The 24,951-nt window shown below is 45.1% G+C and overlaps 1 protein-coding gene across 2 annotated transcripts; it reads left to right on the top strand.

The window, feature by feature from the left end:
* Positions 1–6,149: 6,149 nt before the first annotated feature.
* On the top strand, positions 6,150–23,699 carry zgc:85932 (CysPc and EFh_PEF_CAPN13_14 domain-containing protein). Of its 2 annotated transcripts, none has more exons than XM_024014497.2 (20): positions 6,150–6,607; positions 7,683–7,752; positions 16,633–16,751; positions 16,915–17,048; positions 17,377–17,548; positions 17,770–17,841; positions 18,029–18,120; positions 18,206–18,280; positions 18,370–18,533; positions 18,694–18,851; positions 19,036–19,244; positions 19,925–19,967; positions 20,081–20,170; positions 20,270–20,330; positions 20,651–20,715; positions 21,819–21,887; positions 22,193–22,271; positions 22,457–22,573; positions 22,784–22,842; positions 23,030–23,699. In XM_024014497.2, the coding sequence occupies exons 1-20, from the start codon at positions 6,359–6,361 to the stop codon at positions 23,054–23,056; spliced, it is 2,124 nt and encodes a 707-aa protein (XP_023870265.1). In that variant the 5' UTR covers positions 6,150–6,358; the 3' UTR covers positions 23,057–23,699. The 2 variants fall into 2 exon arrangements, with proteins under 2 accessions (XP_023870265.1, XP_023870266.1); XM_024014498.2 differs by lacking the exon at positions 6,150–6,607 and adding an exon at positions 7,011–7,096.
* The last annotated feature ends 1,252 nt before the right edge of the window (positions 23,700–24,951 follow it).

Below are 24,951 nucleotides of genomic sequence, written 5' to 3'. Positions count from 1 at the left end.
GGTGTGTAACGTCTATTTTTATAGTTTACTTCGCTTACTTGAGTCATCGCTCTCCACTCTCTCTATGCCACTTTCCACACAGACCTAGCCACGCCCCCTGTCACTCAAGGAGCACATTTGATGTTCCTCAATCACAAGACACTTGTGTTCAGTCTGCATGGTCAATGCAGCGCTGTTGATGACAAGGATGCAGTTGTCACTTTGCTTCTTAATATAAATCTACTAGTGTAACAGTATAACTTTAGTACGTCCCCTCGCCCCGACACGGGCGCGAACCAGGGACCCTCTGCACACATCAACAACTGACACCCACGAAGCGTCGTTACCCATCGCTCCACAAAACCCGCGGCCCTTGCAGAGCAAGGGGAAACCCTACTTAAGTCTCAGAGCAAGTGACGTAACTGATTGAAATGCTAGTAGCGCGTACCCGCTAACTAGCTAGCCATTTCACATCCGTTACACTAGCATTCTATTAGCTTGTGTTTCTTACATCTGCAAACAGCTAGTTTGTCTTTTCTTAGCAAGTTGTTCCTAAATCTTGTTAGCCGCTAATGCTAATCGCTAGCTAGCTAATACATGTACTGAGTAAGAGCAAGCTTAATTAGCTATACAGCCTAATAATACCAGTGATTTGTGTAGACCTAAATCAGCATGTTGTTTGTGCAACAGTGTCTTCTAAATTAGAGAATATGTTAGCTACATGAAGCAGCTGCAAAGCTGTCATCAAGGCAAAGGGTAGCTATTTGAAGATTCTCAAATATAAAATTATATTTRGATTTTTTGGGGGTAACCTCATGATTCCATATGTGTTATTTCATAGTTTTGATGTCTTCACTATTATTCTACAATGTAGAAAATTGTCAAAATAAAAACCCTTGAATGAGTAGGTGTTCTAAAACTTTTGACCGGTAGTGTATGTGCAAAAGTACTGTCTCACAACTCAATGAAACCTTCACTCTTGCGCAGACATTTAGAAACAAAACATGACAATTTAAAAATAAGCCAACGTTTTTTTGAATGAGAATTAAGATGACTTTTGAGTAGTAAGACATGTATAAAAGCAACAGATACCATTAATAAGAAGGGGCTAGAAGATTCTTATATGGTGAGCTTCCGAGTGGCTAGGACAGGCAAGCCCCATACTATTGTGGAGGACTGCGGCGGATATGGCTGGGACAATGCTGGGGGGAAAGGCCAGAAAACTATACAGACAATGCCTTCATCAAACATTGTTTCACGACGCATCAGTGACATGGCAGGAGATGTTTTGAAGCAATTACTGCTTTGCATACAAGCCAGTGAATTCTATGCGTTACAGCTGGATGAGTCAACAGACATGGCGGGCCTGGTACAGCTCCTGGAATATGTCAGTTATGTTTATGGGGGGTCAATTAAGGAAGACATCCTCTTCTGGAAACCAGGACAACAGGAGAGGATATTTATAAAGTACTGGACAGCTTTGTGACATCAAATGGACTATGGTGGTCAAGATGTGTTAGTATCTGTACTGATGAAGCAAAAGCCATGACAGGGAGACAGTGGAGTGGTAACGTGTGTGCAAGCAGTTGCTCCCAACGCCACTTGGGTACACTGTAACATCCACTGAGAGGTTCTTGCTGCCAAGGGCATGCCTGAGAGCTTGAAATACGTTTTGGACACTACAGTGAAAATGGTTAACTTTGTTAAAGCAAGGCCCCTGAACTCTTGTGTATTTTCTGCATTATGCAATGATATGGGCAGCGACCATGTAACGCTTTTACAAAATACAGAAGTGCGCTGGTCATCAAGGGGCAAGGTATTGACATGTTTTTTTMAATTGACAGACAAGCTTAAAGTTTTCTTTACTGACCATTTTCACTTGTCTGACCGCTTGCATGATGACGAGTTTCTCACACGACTGGCCTATCTGGGTGATGTTTTTTCTCGCCTGAATAATCTGAATCTAGGACTACAGGGACTCTCCGCAACTATATTCAACGTGCGGGACAAAATTGAGGCTATGATTAAGAAGTTGGCGCTCTTTTCTGTCTGCGTTAACAAGGACAACACACAGGTCTTTCCGTCATTGTAKGATTTTTTGTGTGCAAATGACCTCAAGCTTACGGACAATGTCAAATGTGATATAGCGAAGCACCTGAGTGAGTTGGGTGTGCAATTATGCTGGTACTTTCCCGAAACAGATGACCCAAACTGGATTTGTTATGCTTTTCATGCCTTGCCTCCAGCCCACTTACCGATATCTGAACAACAGAGCCTCAATGAAATTGCAACAAGCGGTTCTGTGAAAATGGAATTTAATCAGAAGCCACTGCCAGATTCTGGATTGGGCTCCGCTCAGAGTATCCTGCCTTGGCAAATCGTGCTGTTAAGACACTGATGCCCTTTGCAACCTATGTGAGAGTGGATTTTCGGCCCTCACTAGCATGAAAACAGACTATGTGTGGAAAATTATTTAAGACTGAGACTCTCTCCAATACAACCCAACATTATGTGCATCATTTCAAGCACACCCTCATTAACCTGTGGTGAGTTATTCACCATTTTCGATGAACAGTTTTATGTTGTAAGATGGCTAAATAAAGATAAATTATTAAATGTAACCTTTATTTAACTAGGCAAGTCAGTTAAGAACAAATTGTTATTTACAATGACAGCCTACAGTGGGATAGCTGCCTTGTTCAGGGGCAGAACAACAGATTTTTACCTTGTCAGCTCGGGGATTCGATCCAGCAACCTTGCGGTTACTAGCCTAGCGGTTAGAGTGTTAGGCCATCTGCCACCCCAATTATTGATTATTATATTATTTGTGCCCTGGTCCTAGAGCTCTTTATCACTTCCCACGAGCCGGGTTGTGACAAAAACTCACATTCATTATATTTAATAAATGTATTGTATAGTGTGTGGCAGGCTTACAATGATGGGGGGGYAAAAACATTTGAGAGTGCGCTGACCCTGGTGCAAGAGGGGGTATGCATCTGGAGGTTGAATGTTTGAATGGGTACGGGACTACAAAAAGTTTGGGAACCACTGGTCTAGGGTTTATGGGATAATGGTGTTGATGTGAGCCATGACCAGCCTTTCAAAGCACTTCATGGCCACAGACGTGAGTGCTACGGGTCGGTAGTCATTTAGGCAGGTTACCTTAGTGTTCTTGGGCACAGGGACTATGGTGGTCTGCTTGAAACATGATGGTATTACAGACAGGGAGAATTTGGAAATGTCAGTGAAGACACTTGCCAGTTGGTCAGCACATGCTCAGAGTACATGTCCTGGTACTCCGTCTGGCCCTGCGGCCTTGTGAATGTTGACCTGTTTAAAGGTCTTACACACATTGGCTGCGGAGAGCATGATCACACAGTCGTCCAGAACAGCTGATGCTCTCATGCATGTTTCAGTGTTACTTGCCTCAAAGCGAGCATAGAAGTAATTTAGCTCGTCTGGTAGGCTCGTATCACTGGGCAGCTCTCGGCTGTGCTTCCCTTTGTAGTCGGTAATAGTTTGCAAGCCCTGCCACATCCGACGAGCGTTGAAGCCGGTGTAGTACGATTCGATCTTAGTCCTGTATTGACGCGTTGCCTGTTTGATTTTTCGTCGGAGGGCATAGTGGGATTTCTCCTTGAAAGCGGCAGCTCTACCCTTTAGCTCAGTGCGGATGTTGCCTGTAATCCATGGCTTCTGTTTGAGGTATGTACGTACAGTCACTGTGTGGACGACGTCATCAATGCACTTATTGATGAAGCCAGTGACTGATGTGGTGTATTCCTCAATGCCATCGGAAGAATCCCAGAACATATTCCAGTCTGTGCTAGCAAAACAGTCTTGTAGCTTAGCATCTGCTTCATCTAACCAKGTTTTTTTTGACCGGGTCACTGGTGCTTCCTGCTTTAATTTTTGCTTGTAAGCTGGAATCAGGAGGATAGAATAATGGTCAGATTTGCCAAATGGAGGGTGAGGGATAGCTTTGTACACGTCTCTGTGTGTGGAGTAAAGATGGTCTAGAGTTTTTTCCCCCTCTGGTTGCACATTTAACAGGCTGGTGGAAATTTGGTAAATTGGATTTAAGTGTCCCTGCATTAAAGTCCCCGGCCACTAGGGGCGCCACTTCTGGATGAGCGTTTTCCTGTTTTCTTATGGCGGTATACAGCTCATTAAGTACGGTCTTAGTGCCAGCATCGGTCTGTGGTGGTATGTAGACAGCTACAAAAATACAGATAAACTCTCTAGGTAGATAGTGTGGTCTACAACTTATCATGAGATACTCTACCTCAGGTGGGCAAAACCTCGAGACTTCTTTAGATATCGTGCACCAGCTGTTGTTTACAAATCTACATAGACCGCCACACCTTGTCTTACCAGAGGCTGCTGTTCTATCCTGCTGATACAGTGTAAAACCCGCCAGCTGTATGTTGTTCATGTCGTCATTCAGCCACGACTCGGTGAAACATAAGATATTACTGTTTTTAATGTCCTGTTGGTAGTTTAATCTTGCTCGTAGGTCATCGATTAGAATTTTCCAATATTTGCATGTTTGCTAATAGAACGGATTGCAGTGGGGGTTTACTCACTCGCCTACGAATTCTCAGAAGGCAGCCCGACCTCCGACCCCTGTTTCTCCYTCTTCTCTTCACGCAAATGACAGGGATTTGGGCCTGTTCCCGGGAAAGCAGTATATCCTTTACGCCGGACTCGTTAAAGGAAAAAGCTTCTACCGGTTTATGGTGAGTAATCGCTGTTCTGATGTCCAGAAGTTATTTTTGGTTGTAAGAGACGGTAGCAGCAGCATTATGTACAAAATAAGTTAAAAACAACGCTAAAAAACAAACAAAATAACACAGTTGGTTAGGAGCACGTAAAACGTCAGCCATCCTCTCTGGCGCCATCAGGCTGTTGATTGTGACCTGTGGAATGTTGGCCCTCTCAATGGCTGTGCGGAGTTGCTGTATATTGGCGGGGACTGGAACACGCGGTCTAGTGAGTATGCAGGCCATGGAAGAAGTAGACATTTTTAYCTTCCAAGAATTGTGTATAGTGCCTTGCGACATGGAGCAGTGCATTATCATGCTTAAACATGGTGATGGCGGCAGACGAATGGCACGACAATGGGCCTCGGYATCTCATCACGGTATCTCTGCATTCAAATTGCCATCAATAAAATGCAATTGTGTTCATTGTCCGTAGCTTATGCCTGCCCATACCATAACCCCACCTCCACCATAGGGCATTCTGTTCACAATGTTGACATCAGCAAACTGCTCGCCCACACGACGCCATACAAGCTTTCTGCCATCTGCCCGGTACAGTTGAAACTGGGATTCATCTTTGAAGAGCGCACTTCTGTAGCATGCAAATGGGAATCAACGGTGAGCATTTGCCCACTGAAGTCGGTTTGATGCTGAACTGCAGTCAGGTCAAGACCATGGTGAGGACGACGAGCACGCAGATGAGATTCAATGAGACGGTTTCTGACAGCTTATGCAGAAATTATTTGATTGCGCAAACCCACAGTTTCATCAGCTGTCCGGGAGGCTGGTCTCAGACGATCCCGCAGGTGAAGAAGCCAGTTACACTGGTCTGTGGGTGCGAGGCCGGTTGAACGTACTGCCAAATTCTCTAAAAGGACGTTGGAGGCAGCTTATGGTRGAAAAATGAACATTCAATTCTCTGACAACCCCTCTGGTGAACTTCGTGCAGTCAGCATGCCAATTGCACGCTCCCCCAACTTGAGACATCTGTGGCATTGTGTTGTGATAAAACTGCACATTTTAGAGTAGCCTTGTATGGTCCCCAGCACAAGGTGCACTTGTGTAATGATCATGCTGTTTAATCAGCTTCTTGACAGCTTCCACACCTGTCAAGTGGATGTATTATCTTGGCAAAGGATAAATTATCACTAACAGGGATGTAAATGAATGTGTGCACAACATTTGAGAGAAATAAGCTTGTTGTGCATATGGAACATTTCTGGTATCTCTTATTTCAGTCCATGAAACATGGGACCAACACTTTACATGTTGCGTTTATATTTTTGTTCAGTTTATATGGCTTGCGGGAATCATGCAATGATTTATAAATCATGAGAGTGCACATGCAAGCGACACTTTCGAAGGCGGCACAGGTGAGTTACAGTGCAGTAATGAGGGTGTGGCCAATGGCCATTTTGACAAGGTAAATCGGTTCATGACTACAAAGTCAGAAGACTCTAGAAAAGTTGGTACGGTAACTCCTGGATAAGAATTGAAAAGTGGATAGAGCAATGGTGTTTAAAAAGTTGTAGGGTTTCTCTGCATGCACACTATTTTAACTCCACAACAAACAGCCTATCGGTTTTGTAAGGACATTCAGAAAGAATTGCGACAGTATGAGTGACAGTAATGAAAAGAAGACTCCGGTCGCAGAAATAGGTACAGCAGAGGCAACGACGGAAGATCTTGGAAGCTCGTTTACCTCCAAAGGGTGGCTTTCGTCATTTATCGCTGACAAGCCTACTCCAGTTCTTCATAAACATGGTAATAGCGGTAATTCAATGGATGATGGGTTGTTCGTGGACCACGACTTTCCAATGGGAGATATGCTTCTTCAACCCGCCATGGAATGGAGACGCCCAAAGGTAGCGCAGTATGACATTGTTATAACATAAACAAATAAAAAATAATTAATGAAAATACTTAATTTAAATGGAAATCTTTATCTCTTACAAAATAAGTGTGTATTAATAAAACCATCCGACATACCATGTTATGTATAATTGCAATACACTGTGAGTGTGATATTTTTGCATTGACAACAGCGGTGGATGGATGTCTCTTCTGGACAGTTATTTTCAATGCATGACATATGCAAGTTTTTAGGGGTGTGTCATATACTTCTCTTTCAGGTCGTATAGACGTGCTAAGAATCATGCATGTACTGACAACCGCCATAAAAATACACCCACAGATGCAGATTAGATTTGTGTGGGTAATTTCTGGTATAGGGTTTAGCTTTTGTAACCCAAATGTCAATGAAGTGGTGAGAAACTCGGACATTGGGGCAGTGTTCTTCCAGCCTGGCCCTGATCCACAGGGTGTGCATCAAGCTCCAGATTACTGAATCATAAGTGGGTGCTATTAATTATCAGATGGATCAGAAAACCAGCAGGCTCCAGACCTCATAGGGTAAGAAAGAGTTGAATAGCCCTACTATTGGACAATGCTTTATGAGTACAGGCCCTGGATTGAAGACTACTGCATTAGGGCAGGACTAGATCATAGTGATTTTAGCCTCAGAAGGCAAAGCCAATTGTCAAGCTGTCATGAGAGCCAAGTCTGTAAGGCTGGTTTTTGTCATAAAGACACAAAGGTCTCCTTACCTACCTCATAAATGTTGTATTTGCTTTGTTACTCTCCATTGAAGATGGAGTCTTAGGTCAACAATGCCTGTCACCGTGTATCTTTGCACTTTTTTCAGTTTATTTATCTATTGTAGGCCTAGTAGTGTTCAGTCAATCATAAATAAAAACAAACTGTAAAAAGCAACAGTTGTGAGTGAGGACAGGTGGGTTAAAGTCTCTACACTACTTTAGATCATGTAAACAGAGTATGTCCCTGGTATGTGCCTATCCACTTCATCTTACCCAGTAAAGGGTACACTCAGCTAAAAGTTTAAGAGGCATGTTGTGTCTTGCTTTCTCTCCCCTCTCCCAGGATATCTGCCCTTCAGCACAGTTCATAGTGGATGGAGCAACACGTATGGACGTGTGTCAGGGAGTTCTGAGTAAGTAGAACAAATGCCGTATGTATGTTGCCCGAAGCAGTGGCTTTCCACCTGCCTCCTTACATATTAAGGCGTTGTTCAATCTGCATCGCAGAAGTTCAGCTTTGCAGCGTGATTGCCTTTAAATGTCAATGTTCCCGCTTTAGTGGAGGCTGCGTTCACCGTAAACACTGCATATGTCTGCTCAATCAGAAATTACCTTCAAATGTCTATTGTGGAATCTGTAATGCTTCAGCTTTATACACTGCTCAAAAAAAATATAGGGAACACTTAAACAACACAATGTAACTCCAAGTCAATCACACTTCTGTGAAATCAAACTGTCCACTTAGGAAGCAACACTGAGTTGACATACATTTCACATGCTGTTGTGCAAATGGAATAGACAAAAGGTGGAAATTATAGGCAATTAGCAAGACACCCCCAATAAAAGGAGTGGTCTGCAGGGTGACCACAGACCACTTCTCACGTTCCTATGCTTCCTGGCTGATGTTTTTGGTCACTTTTGAATGCTGGCGGTGCTTTCACTCTAGTGGTAGCATGAGACGGAGTCTTACAACCCACACAAGTGGCTCAGTAGTGCAGCTCATCCAGGGTGGCACATCAAGCGAGCTGTGGCAACGAAGGTTTGCTGTGTCTGTCAGCGTAGTGTCCAGAGCATGGAGGCGCTACCAGGAGACAGGCCAGTACATCAGGAAGACGTGAGGAGGCCGATAGGAGGGCAACAACCCAGCAGCAGGACCGCTACTCCGCCTTTGTGCAAGGAGGAGCACTGCCAGAGCCCTGCAAAATGACCTCCAGCAGCACAAATGTGCATGTGTCAGCATATGGGCTCACAAGGGGTCTGAGGATCTCATCTCGGTACCTAATGGCAGTCAGGCTACCTCTGGCGAGCACATGGAGGGCTGTCGCCCCAACAAAGAAATGCCACCCCACACCAGACTGACCACCGCCAAACGGTCATGCTGGAGGATGTTGCAGGGACGCAGAACGGTCTCCACGGCGTCTTCAGACTCGTCACGTCTGTCACGTGCTCAGTGATGGCGTAGCAGTCGGACGTGTGTTTGTATTGTCCTGTATTGTCCTGTCGCGTGTAAATTAGTAAATAGTAAATAGTCTTCGTATTTTTCGTATACATTTCGTATATATTTTAATTTCACTTCCATCTAGGAACTGAATATAACATTCCTACATTCCGCCTCACCCAATGTGGTACGGACCTGCCTATTTTTATACTTTAGAACCGTAACCCCAAGCAGAAGCTAGCCAGATACTAGCTACTAGCTAGTAGTTGTAGCCACTGCTGCGGTCTTCCCCTCAATCCTAACAGCAGCTTCAATACCGGGCCAATACCCTGCCAGTCTGCAACGGATTATCAAACCCAGAGCATATAGGACTTGCTTTTTCTCTACCACATCACCGGATTCCTGACGCAAGCTCTGGACAATTACACCGTATCATCACAGCTAGCGAGCTGCAACGAGTGGCTACTACTGGCTAAACCCGCTGTCCCGAAGCAAGCACCAGTTAGCCTGAGCTAGCTCGAGCTAGGCCCATCGCCGGCTAGCTGCAGCGCGATATCAACCCAGAGCATATAGGACTGCTTTTTCTCTACCACATCACCGGATTCCTGACGCAAGCTCTGGACAATTACACCGTATCATCACAGCTAGCTAGCTGCAACCGAGTGGCTACTACTGGCTAACACCTCTGTCCCGAAGCAAAGCACCAGTTAGCCTTGAGCTAGCTCGAGCTAGGCCCATCTGCCGGCTAGCTGCAAGCGCGATATCAACCCAGAGCATATAGGACGCTTTTTCTCTACCACATCACCGGATTCCTGACGCAAGCTCTGGACAATTACACACGTATCATCCAAGCAGCTAGCTGCAACCGAGTGGCTACTACTGGCTAACACCTCTGTCCCGAAGCAAGCACCAGTTATAGCCTTGAGCTAGCCTCGAGCTAGGCCCATCTGCCGGCTAGCTGCAAGCGCGATATTCAACCCAGAGCATATAGGACTGCTTTTTCTCTACCACATCACCGGATCCTGACGCAGCTCTGGACAATTACACCGTATCATCACAAGCTAGCTAGCTGCAACCGAGTGGCTACTACTGGCTAACACCTCTGTCCCGAAGCAAGCACCAGTTAGCCTTGAGCTAGCCTCGAGCTAGGCCCATCTGCCGGCTAGCTGAAGAGCTAGCGCCACTGCCACTGCCAGAAGCTAGCACCAGTTAGCAAACACAATTCTACAATTCACAACCTCTCTTTCGCCATCGCCATCTGGCTTGGATTCTCTGTCGACACAACCACGTCTGAGCAGACCCCCTCCGTCTGAGCAGACCACCCCCGGGCTACTAACTTTAACGCCGCGTGCTAGCTTAGTGGAGGCCTCCTCTGCTCCATCTACGGCTGCCCCCTGGACACTATATCACTTGGCTACATAGCTGATGCATGCTTGTGACTGTCCATTAATTCACGGTACTCCATTCTGTTTATTTGTGTCTTATCTGTCGGCTCTGTGCTTTAACTCAGGATCTGTGTGTAGTTAATCTGACCCTCTCTGCCTAGTCGTCGCCATTTTTTACCTGTTGTTGCTGTGTTAGACTAGCACCCTGTTATTGCTGCTGTTTATCTTACCTGTTGTTTTAGCTAGCTCTCCAATCAAGACCTGCAAATCACTTTATGCCTTATTGTATGTCTCTCTCAAAATATCAATATGCCTTGCCATACTGTTTTCCAGGCTAGTTTTCAGTCTGTCATTGTTTGGTGTGCCAATGACCCTGTAGTTCCACTCTCCGTACCTCTGATACCCCTTTGGTCCCACCCCCACACAATCGGTGACCTCACCCATTGAGACCAGCATGTCCAGAGATACAACCTCTTCTTAATCCATCACCCAGTGCACTGGGCTTGCCTCCGCTGTACCCCGCCCCCTCCATACCCCTGTCTGCACATTATGCCCAGATCTGATTCTACCACGCCCATAAATCTGCTCCTTTTATTCTTTGTCCCCAACGCTCTAGGCGACCAGTTTTTGATTAGCCTTTAAGACCGCACCCTCATCCTACTACCTCTGTCCTCGCGGTGATGTGGAGGTAACCCAGGGCCTTGCATGTCCCCCAGTCACCCTCATTGGTTGAACTTTCCGATTCGAAAAAGCTCTAGTGGCTCAATGTGCAACATCAGAGCCTTCCTCCCTTAATTTGCCTTACTCACCGCTTTAGGCACACTCGCCCAATTACCTGATGTCCTTGCCGTTTCCGAATCCTGGCTTAGGAAGGGCCACCAAAAATTCTGAGATTTCCATACCCAACTATAACACTTTCCGTCAAGGATAGAAACTGCCAAAGGGGGAGGAGTTGCATCTACTGCAGAGATAGCCTGTCAAAGCTTCTGTCATACTTTCCAGGTCTTATGCCCAAACAGTCTCGAACTTCTAATTTTTAAAAATTAATATCTCTCCAGAAATAGTCTCTCCACTGTTGCCGCCTGCTACCGACCCCCTCAGCTTCCCAGCTGTGTGCCCCTTGGACACCATCTGTGAATATATCGTCTCCCCATTCTGCTTACAGAGTTTTGTTGCTGTTAGGTGACCTAACTGGGATATTGCCTTAACACCCCGGCAGTCCTACAATTCCAAGCTTGATGCCCTCAATGCTCACACAAATTCATCAAGGAACGCCCACCAGGTACAACCCTAATCCGTAAACATGGCACCCTAATAGGACATATCCTGACCAACCTGACCCTCCAATACCACCTCTGCTGTCTTCAATCAAGATCTCAGCGATCACTGCCTCATTGCCTGTTATCCGCCACACGGGTCCGCGGTCAACGACCACCCTCATCATGAGTCACGCTCCCTAAAACACTTCTGCGAGCAGGCCTTTCTAATCGACCTGGCCCGGTACCCTGGAAGGATATTGACCTCATCCCGTCAGTTGAGGATGCTGGTCATTCTTAAATGTTACTTCTCACCATATTAGACAGCAAGCTCCGTCAAAAAATGCAGAACAAGAACAGATATAGCCCTTGGTTCACTCCAGACCTGACTGCCCTCGACCAGCACAAAAACATCCTGTGGCGAACTGCAATAGCATCGAAGAGCCCCCGCGGATATGCAACTGTTCAGGGAAGTCAGGAACCAATACACGCATCAGTCAGGAAAGCAAAGCCAGCTTTTTCAAGCAGAAATTCGCATCCTGTAGCCTATAACCCAAAAAGTTCTGGGATACTGTAAAGTCCATGGAGAACAAGAGCACCTCCCCCAGCTGCCACTGCACTGAGGCTAGGTAACACGGTCACACCGATAAATCCGTGATAATCGAAGACTTCAACAAGCATTTCTCAATGGCTGGCATGCCTTCCTCCTTGGCGACTCCAACCTTGGCCAACAGCCCCGCCCCCCGCTGCTACTCGCCCAAGCCTCCCAGCTTCTCTTTACCCAAATCCAGATAGCAGATGTTCTGAAAGAGCTGGAAAACCTGGACCATACAAATCAGCTGGACTTGACAATCTGGACCCCCTATTTCTGAAACTGTCCGCCGCCATTGTCGCACCCCTATTACCAGCCTGTTCAACTCTCCTTCGTATCATCTGAGATCCCCAAGGATTGGAAAGCTGCCGCGGTCATCCCCCTCTTCAAAGGGGAGACACCCTGGACCAAACTGTTACAGACCTATATCCATCCTGCCTGCCTATCTAGAGGTCTTCGAAGCCAGTCAACAAACAGATCACTGACCATCTCGAATCCACCGTACTTCTCCGCTGTGCAATCCGGTTTCCGAGCCGGTCACGGGGGCACCTCAGCCACGCTCAAGGTACTAAACGACATCATAACCGCCATCGTAAAAGACATTACTGTGCAGCCGTCTTCATCGACCTGGCCAAGGCTTTCGACTTCGTCAATACCATATTCTTATCGGCAGACTCAGTAGCTCGGTTTTTCTAATGACTGCCTTGCCTGGTTCACAACTACTTTGCGACAGAGTTCAGTGTGTCAAATCGGAGGGCATGTTGTCCGGTCCTCTGGCAGTCTCTATGGGGGTACCACAGGGTTCAATTCTCGGGCGACTCTTTTCTCTGTATACATCAATGATGTTGCTCTTGCTGCGGGCGATTCCTGATCACCTCTACGCAGACGACACCATTCTATATACTTCCGGCCCTTCCTTGGACACTGTGCTATCTAACTCCAAACGAGCTTCATGCCATACAACACTCCTTCCGTGGCCTCAATGCTCTTAAACGCTAGTAAAACAAATGCATGCTTTCAACCGTTCGCTGCCTGCACCCGCACGCGCCGACTAGCATCACCACCCTGGACGTGTTCCGACCTAGAATATTTGGACATCTATAAGTACCTAGGTGTCTGGCTAGACTGCAAACTTCCTTCAGACTCATATCAAACATCTCCAATCCAAATCAAATCAAGAATCGGCTTTCTATTCCGCAACAAGCTCCTTCACTCACGCCGCCAAACTTACCCTAGTAAAACTGACTATCCTACCGATCCTCGACTTCGGCGATGTCATCTACAAAATAGCTTCCAACACTCTACTCAGCAAACTGGATGCAGTTTATCACAGTGCCATTCGTTTTGTTACTAAAGCACCTTATACGACCCCACTGCGACCTGTATGCCCTAGTCGGCTGGCCTCGCTACATGTTCGTCGTCAGACCCACTGGCTCCAGGTCATCTACAAGGCTATGCTAGGTAAAGTGCCGCCTATCTCAGTTCACTGGTCACGATGGCTACACCCACCGCAGCACGCGCTCCAGCAGGTGTATCTCACTGATCATCCCTAAAGCTAAACTCATTTGGACGCCTTTCCTTCCAGTTCTCTGCTGCCTGCGACTGGAAGAATTGCAAAAATCTCTGAAGTTGGAGACTTTATTCCCTCAACACTTTAAAAATCTGCTATCGAGGCAGCTAACGATCCTGCAGCTGTACATAGTCCATCTGTAAACTACCCACCCAATTTACCTACCTCACCCCCCATACTGCTTTTATTTATTTACTTTTCTGCTCTTTTTGCACACCAGTATCTCTTCTTGCACATGATCATCTGATGATTTATCACTCCAGTGTTAATCTGCTAAATTTAATTATTCGATTTATTGCCTACCTCATGCCTTTTGCACACATTGTATATAGATTCTCTTTTTTTCTACCATGTTATTGACTTGTTTATTGTTACTCCATGTGTAACTCTGTTTGTCTGTTCACACTGCTATGCTTTATCTTGGCCAGGTCGCAGTTGCAAATGAGAACTTGTTCTCACTAGCCTACCTGGTTAAATAAAGGTGAATAAAAATAAAAAAGTGTGAACCTGCTTTCATCTGTGAAGAGCACAGGGCGCCAGTGGCGAATTTGCCAATCTTGGTGTTCTCTGGCAATGCCAAACGTCCTGCACGGTGTTGGGTTGTAAGCACAACCCCACCTGTGGACGTCGGGCCCTCATACCACCCTCATGGAGTCTGTTTCTGACCGTTTGAGCAGACACATGCACATTTGTGGCCTGCTGGAGTAATTTTGCAGGGCTCTGGCAGTGCTCCTCCTTGCACAAAGGCGGAGGTAGCGGTCCTGCTGCTGGGTTGTTGCCCTCCTACGGCCTCCCCACGTCTCCTGATGTATGGCCTGTCTCCTGGTAGCGCCTCCATGCTCTGGACACTACGCTGACAGACACAGCAAACCTTCTTGCCACAGCTCGCATTGATGTGCCATCCTGGATGAGCGCACTACCTGAGCCACTTGGTGGGTTTAGTCTCCGTCTCATGCTACCACTAGTGTGAAAGCACCGCCAGCATTCAAAAGTGACCAAAACATCAGCCAGGAAGCATAGGAACTGAGAAGTGGTCTGTGGTCACACCTGCAGAACCACTCCTTTATTGGGGGTGTCTTGCTAATTGCTATAATTTCACCTTTTGTCTATTCATTTGCACAACAGCATGTGAATGTATTGTCAATCAGTGTTTTCCTAATGTGGAACAGGTTGATGTCACAGAAGTGTGATTGACTTGGAGTTACATTGTGTTGTTTAAGTGTTCCCTTTATTTTTTTGAGCAGTGTAGATTGAATAGAGCCCTTAGTCTTGTTTCCAACCATGGCTGGGGTACGGTTGATCTATCTGTTTCCTTATTACCCAAAGTGTTCTCCCATTGATGGCAATGTTGTGTCTTTGGCATCATTAAAGTGAAGACTGTTATTTTATCAAATCAATTCTCAGTAATTATTATTACGCGATTAAACGAATCATGTAAATGTAATTAACTAGGAAGTCGGGGCACCAATGAAAATCTTCAGATTACAAAGTTATAATTTTCCATATATAACTCTTCAGACATGTTAATATCTGATCAATTAGTCTTCTAATTAATGAATTATTCATTACCTCACGTTAGTCTCATTCCAAACGTTGTAAATTGTTGGTTATCTGCACAATCCCAGCCTTTACTATGAATCATCCATACATCAATTGTCTTAATCATTTATTTACTAACTAACTAAATAATCACGGAAATGGAGAAACAAACAACACAGTAGATATGGTTACAAGGAAATGATAGGGGAGGTTCCCTAGTGGGCTAAGCCGATATGACGGCTTGGTGGACAAAGGGAAGTGGGTGTGGACTAAGAAGGGCGGGAAAGACAAAAATGAGTCACTACACAGTTGATAATTATATTAATTGAAATGCTAATCCTTAGCACATGAACGCTCCCTCATTCGGGAATAATTGCAATCAATATATATTTACGCTCAGTGTGTCGTTGTGATCTCTGTTGAATCTCTGTTGAAAGTTCATCCAAGAGTCTCTCTTCTTTCATGGTTAGAATGGATACTGCAGAGTACCATTCAAAAATGTTCTTATAGAATAGATGTTTCGGCGGTTGTCGGTCTTCGCATGTCAGGTTGACATAATTTCTAGCTGCAGACTAGTAATTAGTATCTAAGATTTGCTCTTATTCTGTCGGGATCGATAGTCTCAGAGTTGAACCATTTCCACCCGTGTAGCCAATGCTCCACGTGGTGTGGTTAGGAATTCAACAACCATTACAACATTAGCTTAGACTGAGGTTTTTGTGGTCTCTACTCAACCTTAGACCCCCCAGCTAACCGAGGTACGCATGGTCTGAAGAGGATTTCTTCAGGTGGTGGTTTTATTCGTAACAGTAGAAAAGGGCTGTCCCATGAGCCAGATCATGTCTGTGCTCATGGGGGCGGGCCAATGACTTAGTTAAACTTTAAAGGGAATACAATTCTCTCACATTAACGGTTTAACATAGCATTATATAATTTCATAAATAGTTTCATCTTTACTCATTCATTTTATACAATAATTAGACGCAAACCTCATAACGGAGGCACCTGTGTAAACAGAGTTATGGCAATGTAGCTGTATTGTCTTTCATGAGGTCACAAACATGAAACAAAACGGACCGGGTCATAGCTGGCTTCTCCACCGACCGTTTACACATTCTCCAAAACATGGATATTGTTCAGTTCTCAAGTTCTGTGATGTAGAAGAAGTTCTACTGTGAAACTCTCTCTCTCTATACTGCATGGCCAGGAGGAGAGAGTCTCCTCCAGGAATTTATGACCTGAGGTAACAGAACCTGGGTGTAGGAGGAGAGCGAGGGGGATGCCACGCTCTATACCCAGAAAGGGCCACGTCATGACAGCAAAGTTCTACCCAAGAGCACAGAATGGCTTTGACATCATTAATMAATTGTATGTCTGACCTACTGTACAGTAAACGACAGGTGGTCATCATCAAACTACTAAACATGCTCTCCCTTGACTTACCCAGTGATGTAAATGTGATATAATATACCTTTACCTGTCCCTCTGTCCTCCCCTGCTCTCTGTTGATTAGATGACTGCTGGTTCCTGTCTGCGGTGGCATCCCTCTCCCTGCATCGCCCGCTGTTGGAGCGGGTGGTGCCCAATGGGCAGAGCTTCCAGGAGGGTTACAACGGCAGCTTTTACTTCCAGGTCAGCCTCAGGACATTAAACACACCTAATTAGGCTGTACAGTATTTGTCAAGGGTTGTTGAATTTGCACTCATGTTTATAGGAGATATGGGTGAATTACTATTTAGTTGGAGTTTGTTGATGCCTATCCCTGAGATTAAAATGAAAACCTGTCTGTCTATAGTTCTGGCAGTATGGCGAGTGGGAGAAGGTGAAGGTCGATGACCTGCTGCCTACGCAAAAGGGCAAGCTGATCTACCTGTGCTCCTCAGAGAAAAGAGAGTTCTGGAGTGCTCTGTTGGAGAAGGCCTACGCCAAGTCAGTGTTTGTCTGTCTCTGCGATCTTTGGTGTTCTATGCATGCTGTTTATTTTTCTGCCATCCTGACACACACACACACACACACACACACACACACACACACACACACTGTATTTGTGGATGCAAGGATTTGATATTTTAACTCATTGTTTGTCAAGAACTGCATGTCTACGTCATTCTATCTTGTCAGTGTAATTACCTCCTGCATGTGGCTTTAGTTGCGTAAGGCCAAAGTGGATAACACCAGGATGTACCAGTGTGTCCACTGCACTAGAATGTTGCTCTGACCTCCAATCTTACCTGTTGTGATTGACCCTCTCTGTCAGGCTGAAGGGGGGATATCGGGCCCTGAACATGGGCTTCCCCCACGAGGCCATGGTGGACATGACAGGGGGCATAACGGAGGTGCTGACTGTGGCTTCTCTGCCCAAGGACCTGGCAGCCTTCCTCAAGCCCATTCTGGCCAAGGGAGCACTGATCAACTGTGCCAACTGCCAGGTGTGTGTGTGTGTGTGTGTGTGTGTGTACCGTTACAGGGGACGTAGTGATGAAACGTAGGTGCCGAGCTCCATCTTTCTGATGGAATAACCTTTCTACGTGTATTAGGATTCAAACCCACTCCTATAATTGTATCAGTGAGCAGAACACGGTAATATAACCTTCTGTTCTACTTTGCTTACACATTAACATATGTTGTGCGTGGGTTGATTTTCCCACAGGGCCCCCTTGAGCAGAGGAATGAGTTTGGAATCCTGTTCAGACATGCCTACTCTGTAACCGGGCTTGAAAATGTAAGACTACCAGCTTCTGTTGTCAAATTCATTCTCTGATTCATGACTGCACACCAAGGCCAAAAGTGTCCAAATGCCACCAGCCAAAACCTGCACACATTCAGTGGAGTTGGGTTTCCTGTGTTTGGTAGTCAAATAGGTTTTCAGTTTGGCTGACTCTGTCTCTCTCACTCCTCCACTCCCTCAGGTGAAGACAAAGTATGAGACTGTGGAGCTGGTCCGTGTTCACAACCCCTGGGGAAAGATAGAGTGGGAGGGACCCTGGAGTGACATGAATGGGTTAGCTCGCTATTAACCCATTAATCATACCATTACGTGTGTGTGTGGGGGGCAGGTTCCTCACAGTGTGTTTGTCTGTCCACAGGCCTGAGTGGAGTCATGTCCGTGAGGAGGAGCAGAAGCGTCTGGACAGGGTTCAGAAGGAGGACGGGGAGTTCTGGTAAGTGGACCTCTCTTCATAGACTCTCCCTTTGTATCTATACTTCACATGTTCTCATATATTAATAACATCTCTCTCTCCTCGCTCAGGATGGCAGTGTCAGACTTCCGTCAGAACTTTGAGTCGATGGAGGTGTGTCACCTGAGTGAGGAGACCCTGAGCGAGCCGGGCGCCACACAGAGGCCATGGAACTGCACGATGCATCATGGGAGCTGGGTACCACACATCTCCGCCGGGGGCTCTCCCAAAGGGGGTAGGAAAAGTCACAATGCTACTGACACACACACCACAACTATGAAATAAAAATGAATTCAGTCATACATAATCAGAGAAGGAATAGATTGATATCCATGTGTGTGCCTTATTGTACATACATATTTAGTATTGTACATCATCTGTGTGTGTCTGTCCAGGCTGGTTCTGGCAGAACCCTCAGTTCCACTTGACCCTTCTGGAGGAGGACGATGACCCCAGTGACCCTGAGCTGACATGTTCCTTCCTAGTGGCCCTCATGCAGAAGCACCAGAGACTCAGAGGTGTGCACCTGGGCATCGGCCTGGATATCTACAAGGTACACCAGCACATGCATACACACGCAACAGGAAATACAACCAGAGTAGATTTAAATGAGCCACACTAAATATGAGAGAGAAAAGAAGGGAGGAAGAAGTCAGGGAATATTTGAGTGTGGCAGAATTTTTCTCAGTGTGGAAATGTGTGTGTATGTACCCTACCGTATCCACCCCTCTTCCCAGGCTGGCTCAGAGTGCTCTTACCTGTCCTCTTTGGACCTGAGCTTGCGCCGCCCACTCATCAGCACCCAGGGTTACGCCCAGCGAACGGAGGTGGTGATTCGTGGTCGCCTGGCGCCCGGCCATTATATCATCATCCCCTCCACCGCGGATACTAATCAGCAGGGAGAGTTCATCCTGCGGGTGTTGACAGAAAAGGGCAACAATGCGACGTGAGTGGACCAGTCCATGACTGGATGTTGGAGGCAGAGATACCTATGATAATTGTTAGTTTCACGGCTCTCAGTCAAGAAAAGGCTCTCTAAATTACACTGAGTTTACAAAATTTTAAGAACACCTGCTCTTTRCATGACAGATTGACCAGGTGAAAGCTATGATCCCTTATTGATATCACCTGTTAAATCCACAGTCGGTGTGGAGGTACTGTTTCCTTGAGACAATTTAGTCATGGATTGAGTATGTGTGTCATTCAGAGGGTGAATGAGCAAGACTAAAGATTTTAAGTGCCTTTCAACGGGGTATGGTGGTAGGTGCCAGGCGCTCCGGTTTGAGTGTGTCAAGAACTGCGTCACTGCTGGGTTTTTCACGCTCAACAGTTTTCCCAAGTAGATATCAAGAATGGTCCACCACCCAAAGGACATCCAGCCAGCTTGACCTTGGGAAGCATTGGAGACAACATGMGCCAGCATCCCTGTGGAACACTTTGGACACCTTGTAGAGTCCATACCCRGACAAATTGAGGCTGTTCWGAGGYCCAAAGGGGATGTGACTCAATATTAGGAAAGTGTTCCTAATGCTTCGTACACTCGGTGTGCATGTTTGTTATCCACCAATTAAAAGGTCTGTTTTTCAAGTTAAACCGTATGATTCTGTATTTTTTTTGTGTTTGCAGGCCAGCTGAGAAGCCCGGCACTGAAGTAATCTCCCCCACACAGGTAGAAGTCATTGCAATGAAGTCCAAAGTATCCACAATCCAACACCCCCTGTTTCCATTAGTATGAGTTTTCGTGATATGACTAAATGGATCATCCTGTGTGTTCCACTGTAGATCTCCCTCTTGCYGCCCTCCTTTCCACACCTGTCGGCTCTGCCCTCTCCTGAGGCCACACGACAGCTCTTTAAAAAGCACCGCAACAAGGTGAGAACACATGTAGTAGYTTCCATGTAAACTGTTCCATTCTAGCCTAAGATGTGCAATATTTACTTTCAAAACTTTTTTTTTCTAACCTCCCAACAGAAAGGAGAGTGTCCACCTTTGGAGCTTCTCAACCTGCTTACCGAGGCCATAAAAGGCGGAYGTAAGGGTTTGGCTCCAAAAATGGACCGCTATCATCCCTCAAAAATGGGAGCTAAGACACACCTTTGTACACACTTCCCCTTTACACCAGCTTGTTATAATGGCATCTGTCAACCAGTAGCCATTGCTTTGCCAACATGCATCTGGAAAATTCTGGAAAACTGTACGAATCTCTACTGATTTAGTAGTCTTCCATAAGCCATAAACACTGTGGGAACATTCAGGAAGTAGTGATGTCACTGCAGGAGGAAGTCTTAACTGTTCCTAACTGACGGTTTGTCTGTGTGGCTTCCTGCTCTCTTCCTGGGTTGTGGCCTGCAGTGCTGGCGGGGAGCGAGAAGAAGCTGGTCCTGGAGCACTGCAAGAGCTTTGTGGTCCTCGTGGATGTATCCTTTCTCTTGGAGAAAAAAATACATGTATGGCTGAACCAGTCTGCATCGAGTCTCAACATGGCTATATGGTCAGTAGTTTATATAGATCAATAAACATGTTAATATAGGTTAAATATATACCAGATTCTGGTGTAGCGGTCTAGCTCACATATACCCTCTGGTTATGGGGGTTCGAGCCTCGGCTAGGCCGACTTTTTGAAGATCATAGCTCCCCCAAAAAAAGGGCTATGTAATGTGGAACGTTACACACTTGCCATGTATGTACAGTGGGGCAAAAAAGTATTTAGTCAGCCACCAATTGTGCAAGTTCTCCCACTTAAAAAGATGAGAGAGGCCTGTAATTTTCATCATAGGTACACTTCAACTATGACAGACAAAATGAGAAAAAGAATTCCAGAAAATCACATTGTAGGATTTTTTATGAATTTATTTGCAAATTATGGTGGAAAATAAGTATTTGGTCAATAACAAAAGTTTATCTCAATACTTTGTTATATACCCTTTGTTGGCAATGACAGAGGTCAAACGTTTTCTGTAAGTCACACACTGTTGCTGGTATTTTGGCCCATTCCTCCATGCAGATCTCCTCTAGAGCAGTGATGTTTTGGGGCTGTTGCTGGGCAACACGGACTTTCAATTCCCTCCAAAGATTTTCTATGGGGTTGAGATCTGGAGACTGGCTAGGCCACTCCAGGACCTTGAAATGCTTCTTACGAAGCCACTCCTTCGTTGCCCGGGCGGTGTGTTTGYGATCATTGTCATGCTGAAAGACCCGGCCACGTTTCATCTTCAATGCCCTTGCTGATGGAAGGAGGTTTTCACTCAAAATCTCACGATACATGGCCCCATTCATTCTTTCCTTTACACGGATCAGTCGTCCTGGTCCCTTTGCAGAAAAACAGCCCCAAAGCATGATGTTTCCACCCCCATGCTTCACAGTAGGTATGGTGGTTTTTTGCCCCACTGTACATAGATATACAAAGGTAGGGTAACTTGTCCACCATGACCTCACTTGGTCTGCTGATCTAGCAAGACCTTAATTATGCCATGCATTTTTTATGGATTTTTGAGTTTCCTTGACTGCAGTGTCAACCCAGAGTCGGGGGTTAGCTCAGCTGGACTGGCAGGGGTTCCAGGCACTGTGGGACAAGATCAGGAAATGGACGGTAAGGTCTAAACCACACGAAGCCATCTGTCAGTGGAAGGTTTACAGTTTCAATCATTCTGTTCTTTCAATATGATAAGATTGGGCGGTAGTTTGATTGGCTAAAGCATGCTTTGTGTTTTTGAAGTCTAGTTATGATTGGCTAAAGGAAATATAATAGTGATCCGTGACTTCTCTGATTCAATCATGTGACTGAGCTAATTCAATAATCATACAATAATCAACCCCTTCCGATGCATGCGAAGTGATATGAGTTATATTTGTCTGAAAATATTATTCAGTCATGCTGGTCTTGATCTTCCACAGGATATATTCTTGACGTTTGATAAGAACAAATCCCAGTTGCTGGAATACCCTGAAGTCTCACCTGCCTTGAAAGCTGCGGGTAGGACACACTTATGATATAGTGACAAGCTTCCATTGGTGCCTTTTTAGGGGACGTCAAAACGCCACTCTTCATGTTCAGTCCCTATTGGTCCACATGAACATTATACCAACAGAATTTACACTGCTGCAACATCAGGTTATGTGGTTGAACATGAGTTGATGTGTTCGTCTGGTCTGGTCTAGGCATGGGGGTGGATGACTTCGTCCTGCAGCTGATCGGCCTGCGCTACACGGAGCCAGACATGACAATCAGTTACCCCGGTTTCCTTTACCTGCTGATGAAACTGGACAGCATGATCCGTAAGGGAGGGCATTGGGTGTTGTCCAACAAGGACTGAAAATAGGAATTTAGGAAGACTGATTTTAAATGATTGAGGAGGAATACAAGAAAGATTGAAATGTGTTACTTTTGGGGTGCACTTAGAATAAACTAATAATCATACAAGAGAAATGTTGTGTATTTGTATGTAGGATATTTGGTCGAATTCATCATGTTTGCTCCATTCACAGATAAATTTCAAGCCTATGACATTGTGGGAATGGGGACCATATCAGTTAGCTACAGACAGGTAAGAGCATACAGGACAGATGATCCAAACCTACTCTTTTTCTCACAGCCTAGTAAACATGCAGAATACGGCAGACTTAACATGAATGAAAAGGCCGCTTTTGCCTGTGATCACATATGCATAATGGCTTGGATAGCCATTTTAATTAAATATTGATTTATTGTCTCACCCTTTTTCTGATTTGTAGTGGCTCCACATGACGATGTACAACTGACCCGCTCTCACTGGATTTCATCCCCTCCGCCGGCTCAACTGGTTTTTGTTGCAGCATTGTTTTAAATGAAAAGTTACAGATCTATTTTGCAATCAAGACTTTCAATTATTTGTGCCGAACATCAGATTTTAGCAACTAAGTGCATGCTGTAATTCTGTTTCACTTTCTGTTGACTTCTTTTCAGCAGGGAATGTTTWGAAAAATGTTTTGTTCTGCTGAGAGACTTTGGTGTGTGTAAATATCCGCTTCAATATCCGCTTGGTCTTGTTTTCTGAATAGTGAAAAAAAAGCACATACCAGAATCAGGGGTACTGTGGCAAACATTCAAGCAATTTCCTGTTGTGCCATTATTACACGAGTGTTAAATAACTCCGACTGATTTCAGAAGCTAAAAATGTAGCTTGAAGTACAGCTGCTAATTTTGTACTCAACACACACACCCCAGACTTATTAAACAATTTAAAATAACTGGAATTAGGATCAGTGAACATTGACATCAAAGGAGAACAGGTGTAGATGTACACCTTTGAATTAATTGTCCTTTTCCCCATGTATTAGCTTCACCTGCAACAGGCTTTTTGAAAAAGAAGATGCCAAATCTAGGTCTGTCATTACAATTAAATATAATTCATTAGAAAATGGATAGGACGGTTTGATGTGTAATCATTTAACCTTGACATTGTACACACCACAATGATTCCTTATAGTAATGGGGATGGAGTCCAATGCCCATGGGATTTCTGTATATCAGAAAACGATTAGGAATGTGGCACAATGTGGCAGTCATGAAAACATTAGAGGGCTAGGGGGGCCTGCGATGATTCATATAGTATATCAGGCCTCGCTGATGATAATTGGCATGGACACACAGTTGGAGCGTGACCTACTTCATGTAGTGTCTGGTCATGTCAGCCAGATCCAGCGTATCAAATTTGAATGGTAAATATAAGCCACTTTACACACTACAAGCTTTCAAACAAAATGATAGGCCTAAGGGAATCTCATACGGTTTTGGTTTCGATGCACCTGCATGTAGGACTATTGATTTGGGCACCAGTGAGGTGGCATAGGCTCTCCATAAGGGGACAACAAAAATCTGAGGAGGGTAACAACACCAATGGGCTCACTGGCTAAATGATTCATGGTGTAGCATGTCCTCATTAATATTCCATACAATGGGTGGTCTTGTTATTTACATTTTAGTCATTTAGCAGACGCTCTTATCCAGAGCGACTTACAAATTGGAAAGTTCATACATATTCATCCTGGTCCCCCCGTGGGGAATGAACCCACAACCCTGGCGTTGCAAGCGCCATGCTCTACCAACTGAGCCACACGGGACCACGTGTTATAGGCTCCATCTGATTCGTGTCTTGCAAGAAGAAGCATTGTAGAATGTTGTAGATAGAAATGCCACGAATAAAGCTCACGCGATTCCATATTTTACATGTAAGAGAGGCATGTTTGTTCAACATAGCGTATTTCTATCTGAACGTTCCAAAAGGTTGCATCCTGAAAGCGTCCCTCTGCAGAGTCATATATTTAGACGAATATAAGGCTCTGTCCCTGTGTAGTGTGTAGCTTGTGTTTAAAGTAACTGTCCAGATTTCTATGAGTGAAATAGTTTCCTTTCAATAGTTTTTTTATTAAGTATGTTAAAAAGCAGCTTTTCTGTGTTGGAATGAAGTGGGCGTACCCCAAAAGAATGAGATACAAGTTTGAGGTGGGGTTTTTGAAGTGTTTTTTTCTCCAATTTATGCTTTGGCCACATACGAGTTTCAGAGTCAACAACATTATTTGGATATGAGTTAACATAATATTAACTTTTGAAAGTTACATTTTCACTGGACAGTTACTTTAATATTCTATGGATATTATAGAAGTAGTAGTTATCA

This window comes from Salvelinus sp. IW2-2015, linkage group LG22 (genome assembly GCF_002910315.2).
Source record: "Salvelinus sp. IW2-2015 linkage group LG22, ASM291031v2, whole genome shotgun sequence".
NCBI lineage: Eukaryota > Metazoa > Chordata > Actinopteri > Salmoniformes > Salmonidae > Salvelinus > Salvelinus sp. IW2-2015.
This window is presented reverse-complemented; position numbering and strand designations above follow the sequence as displayed.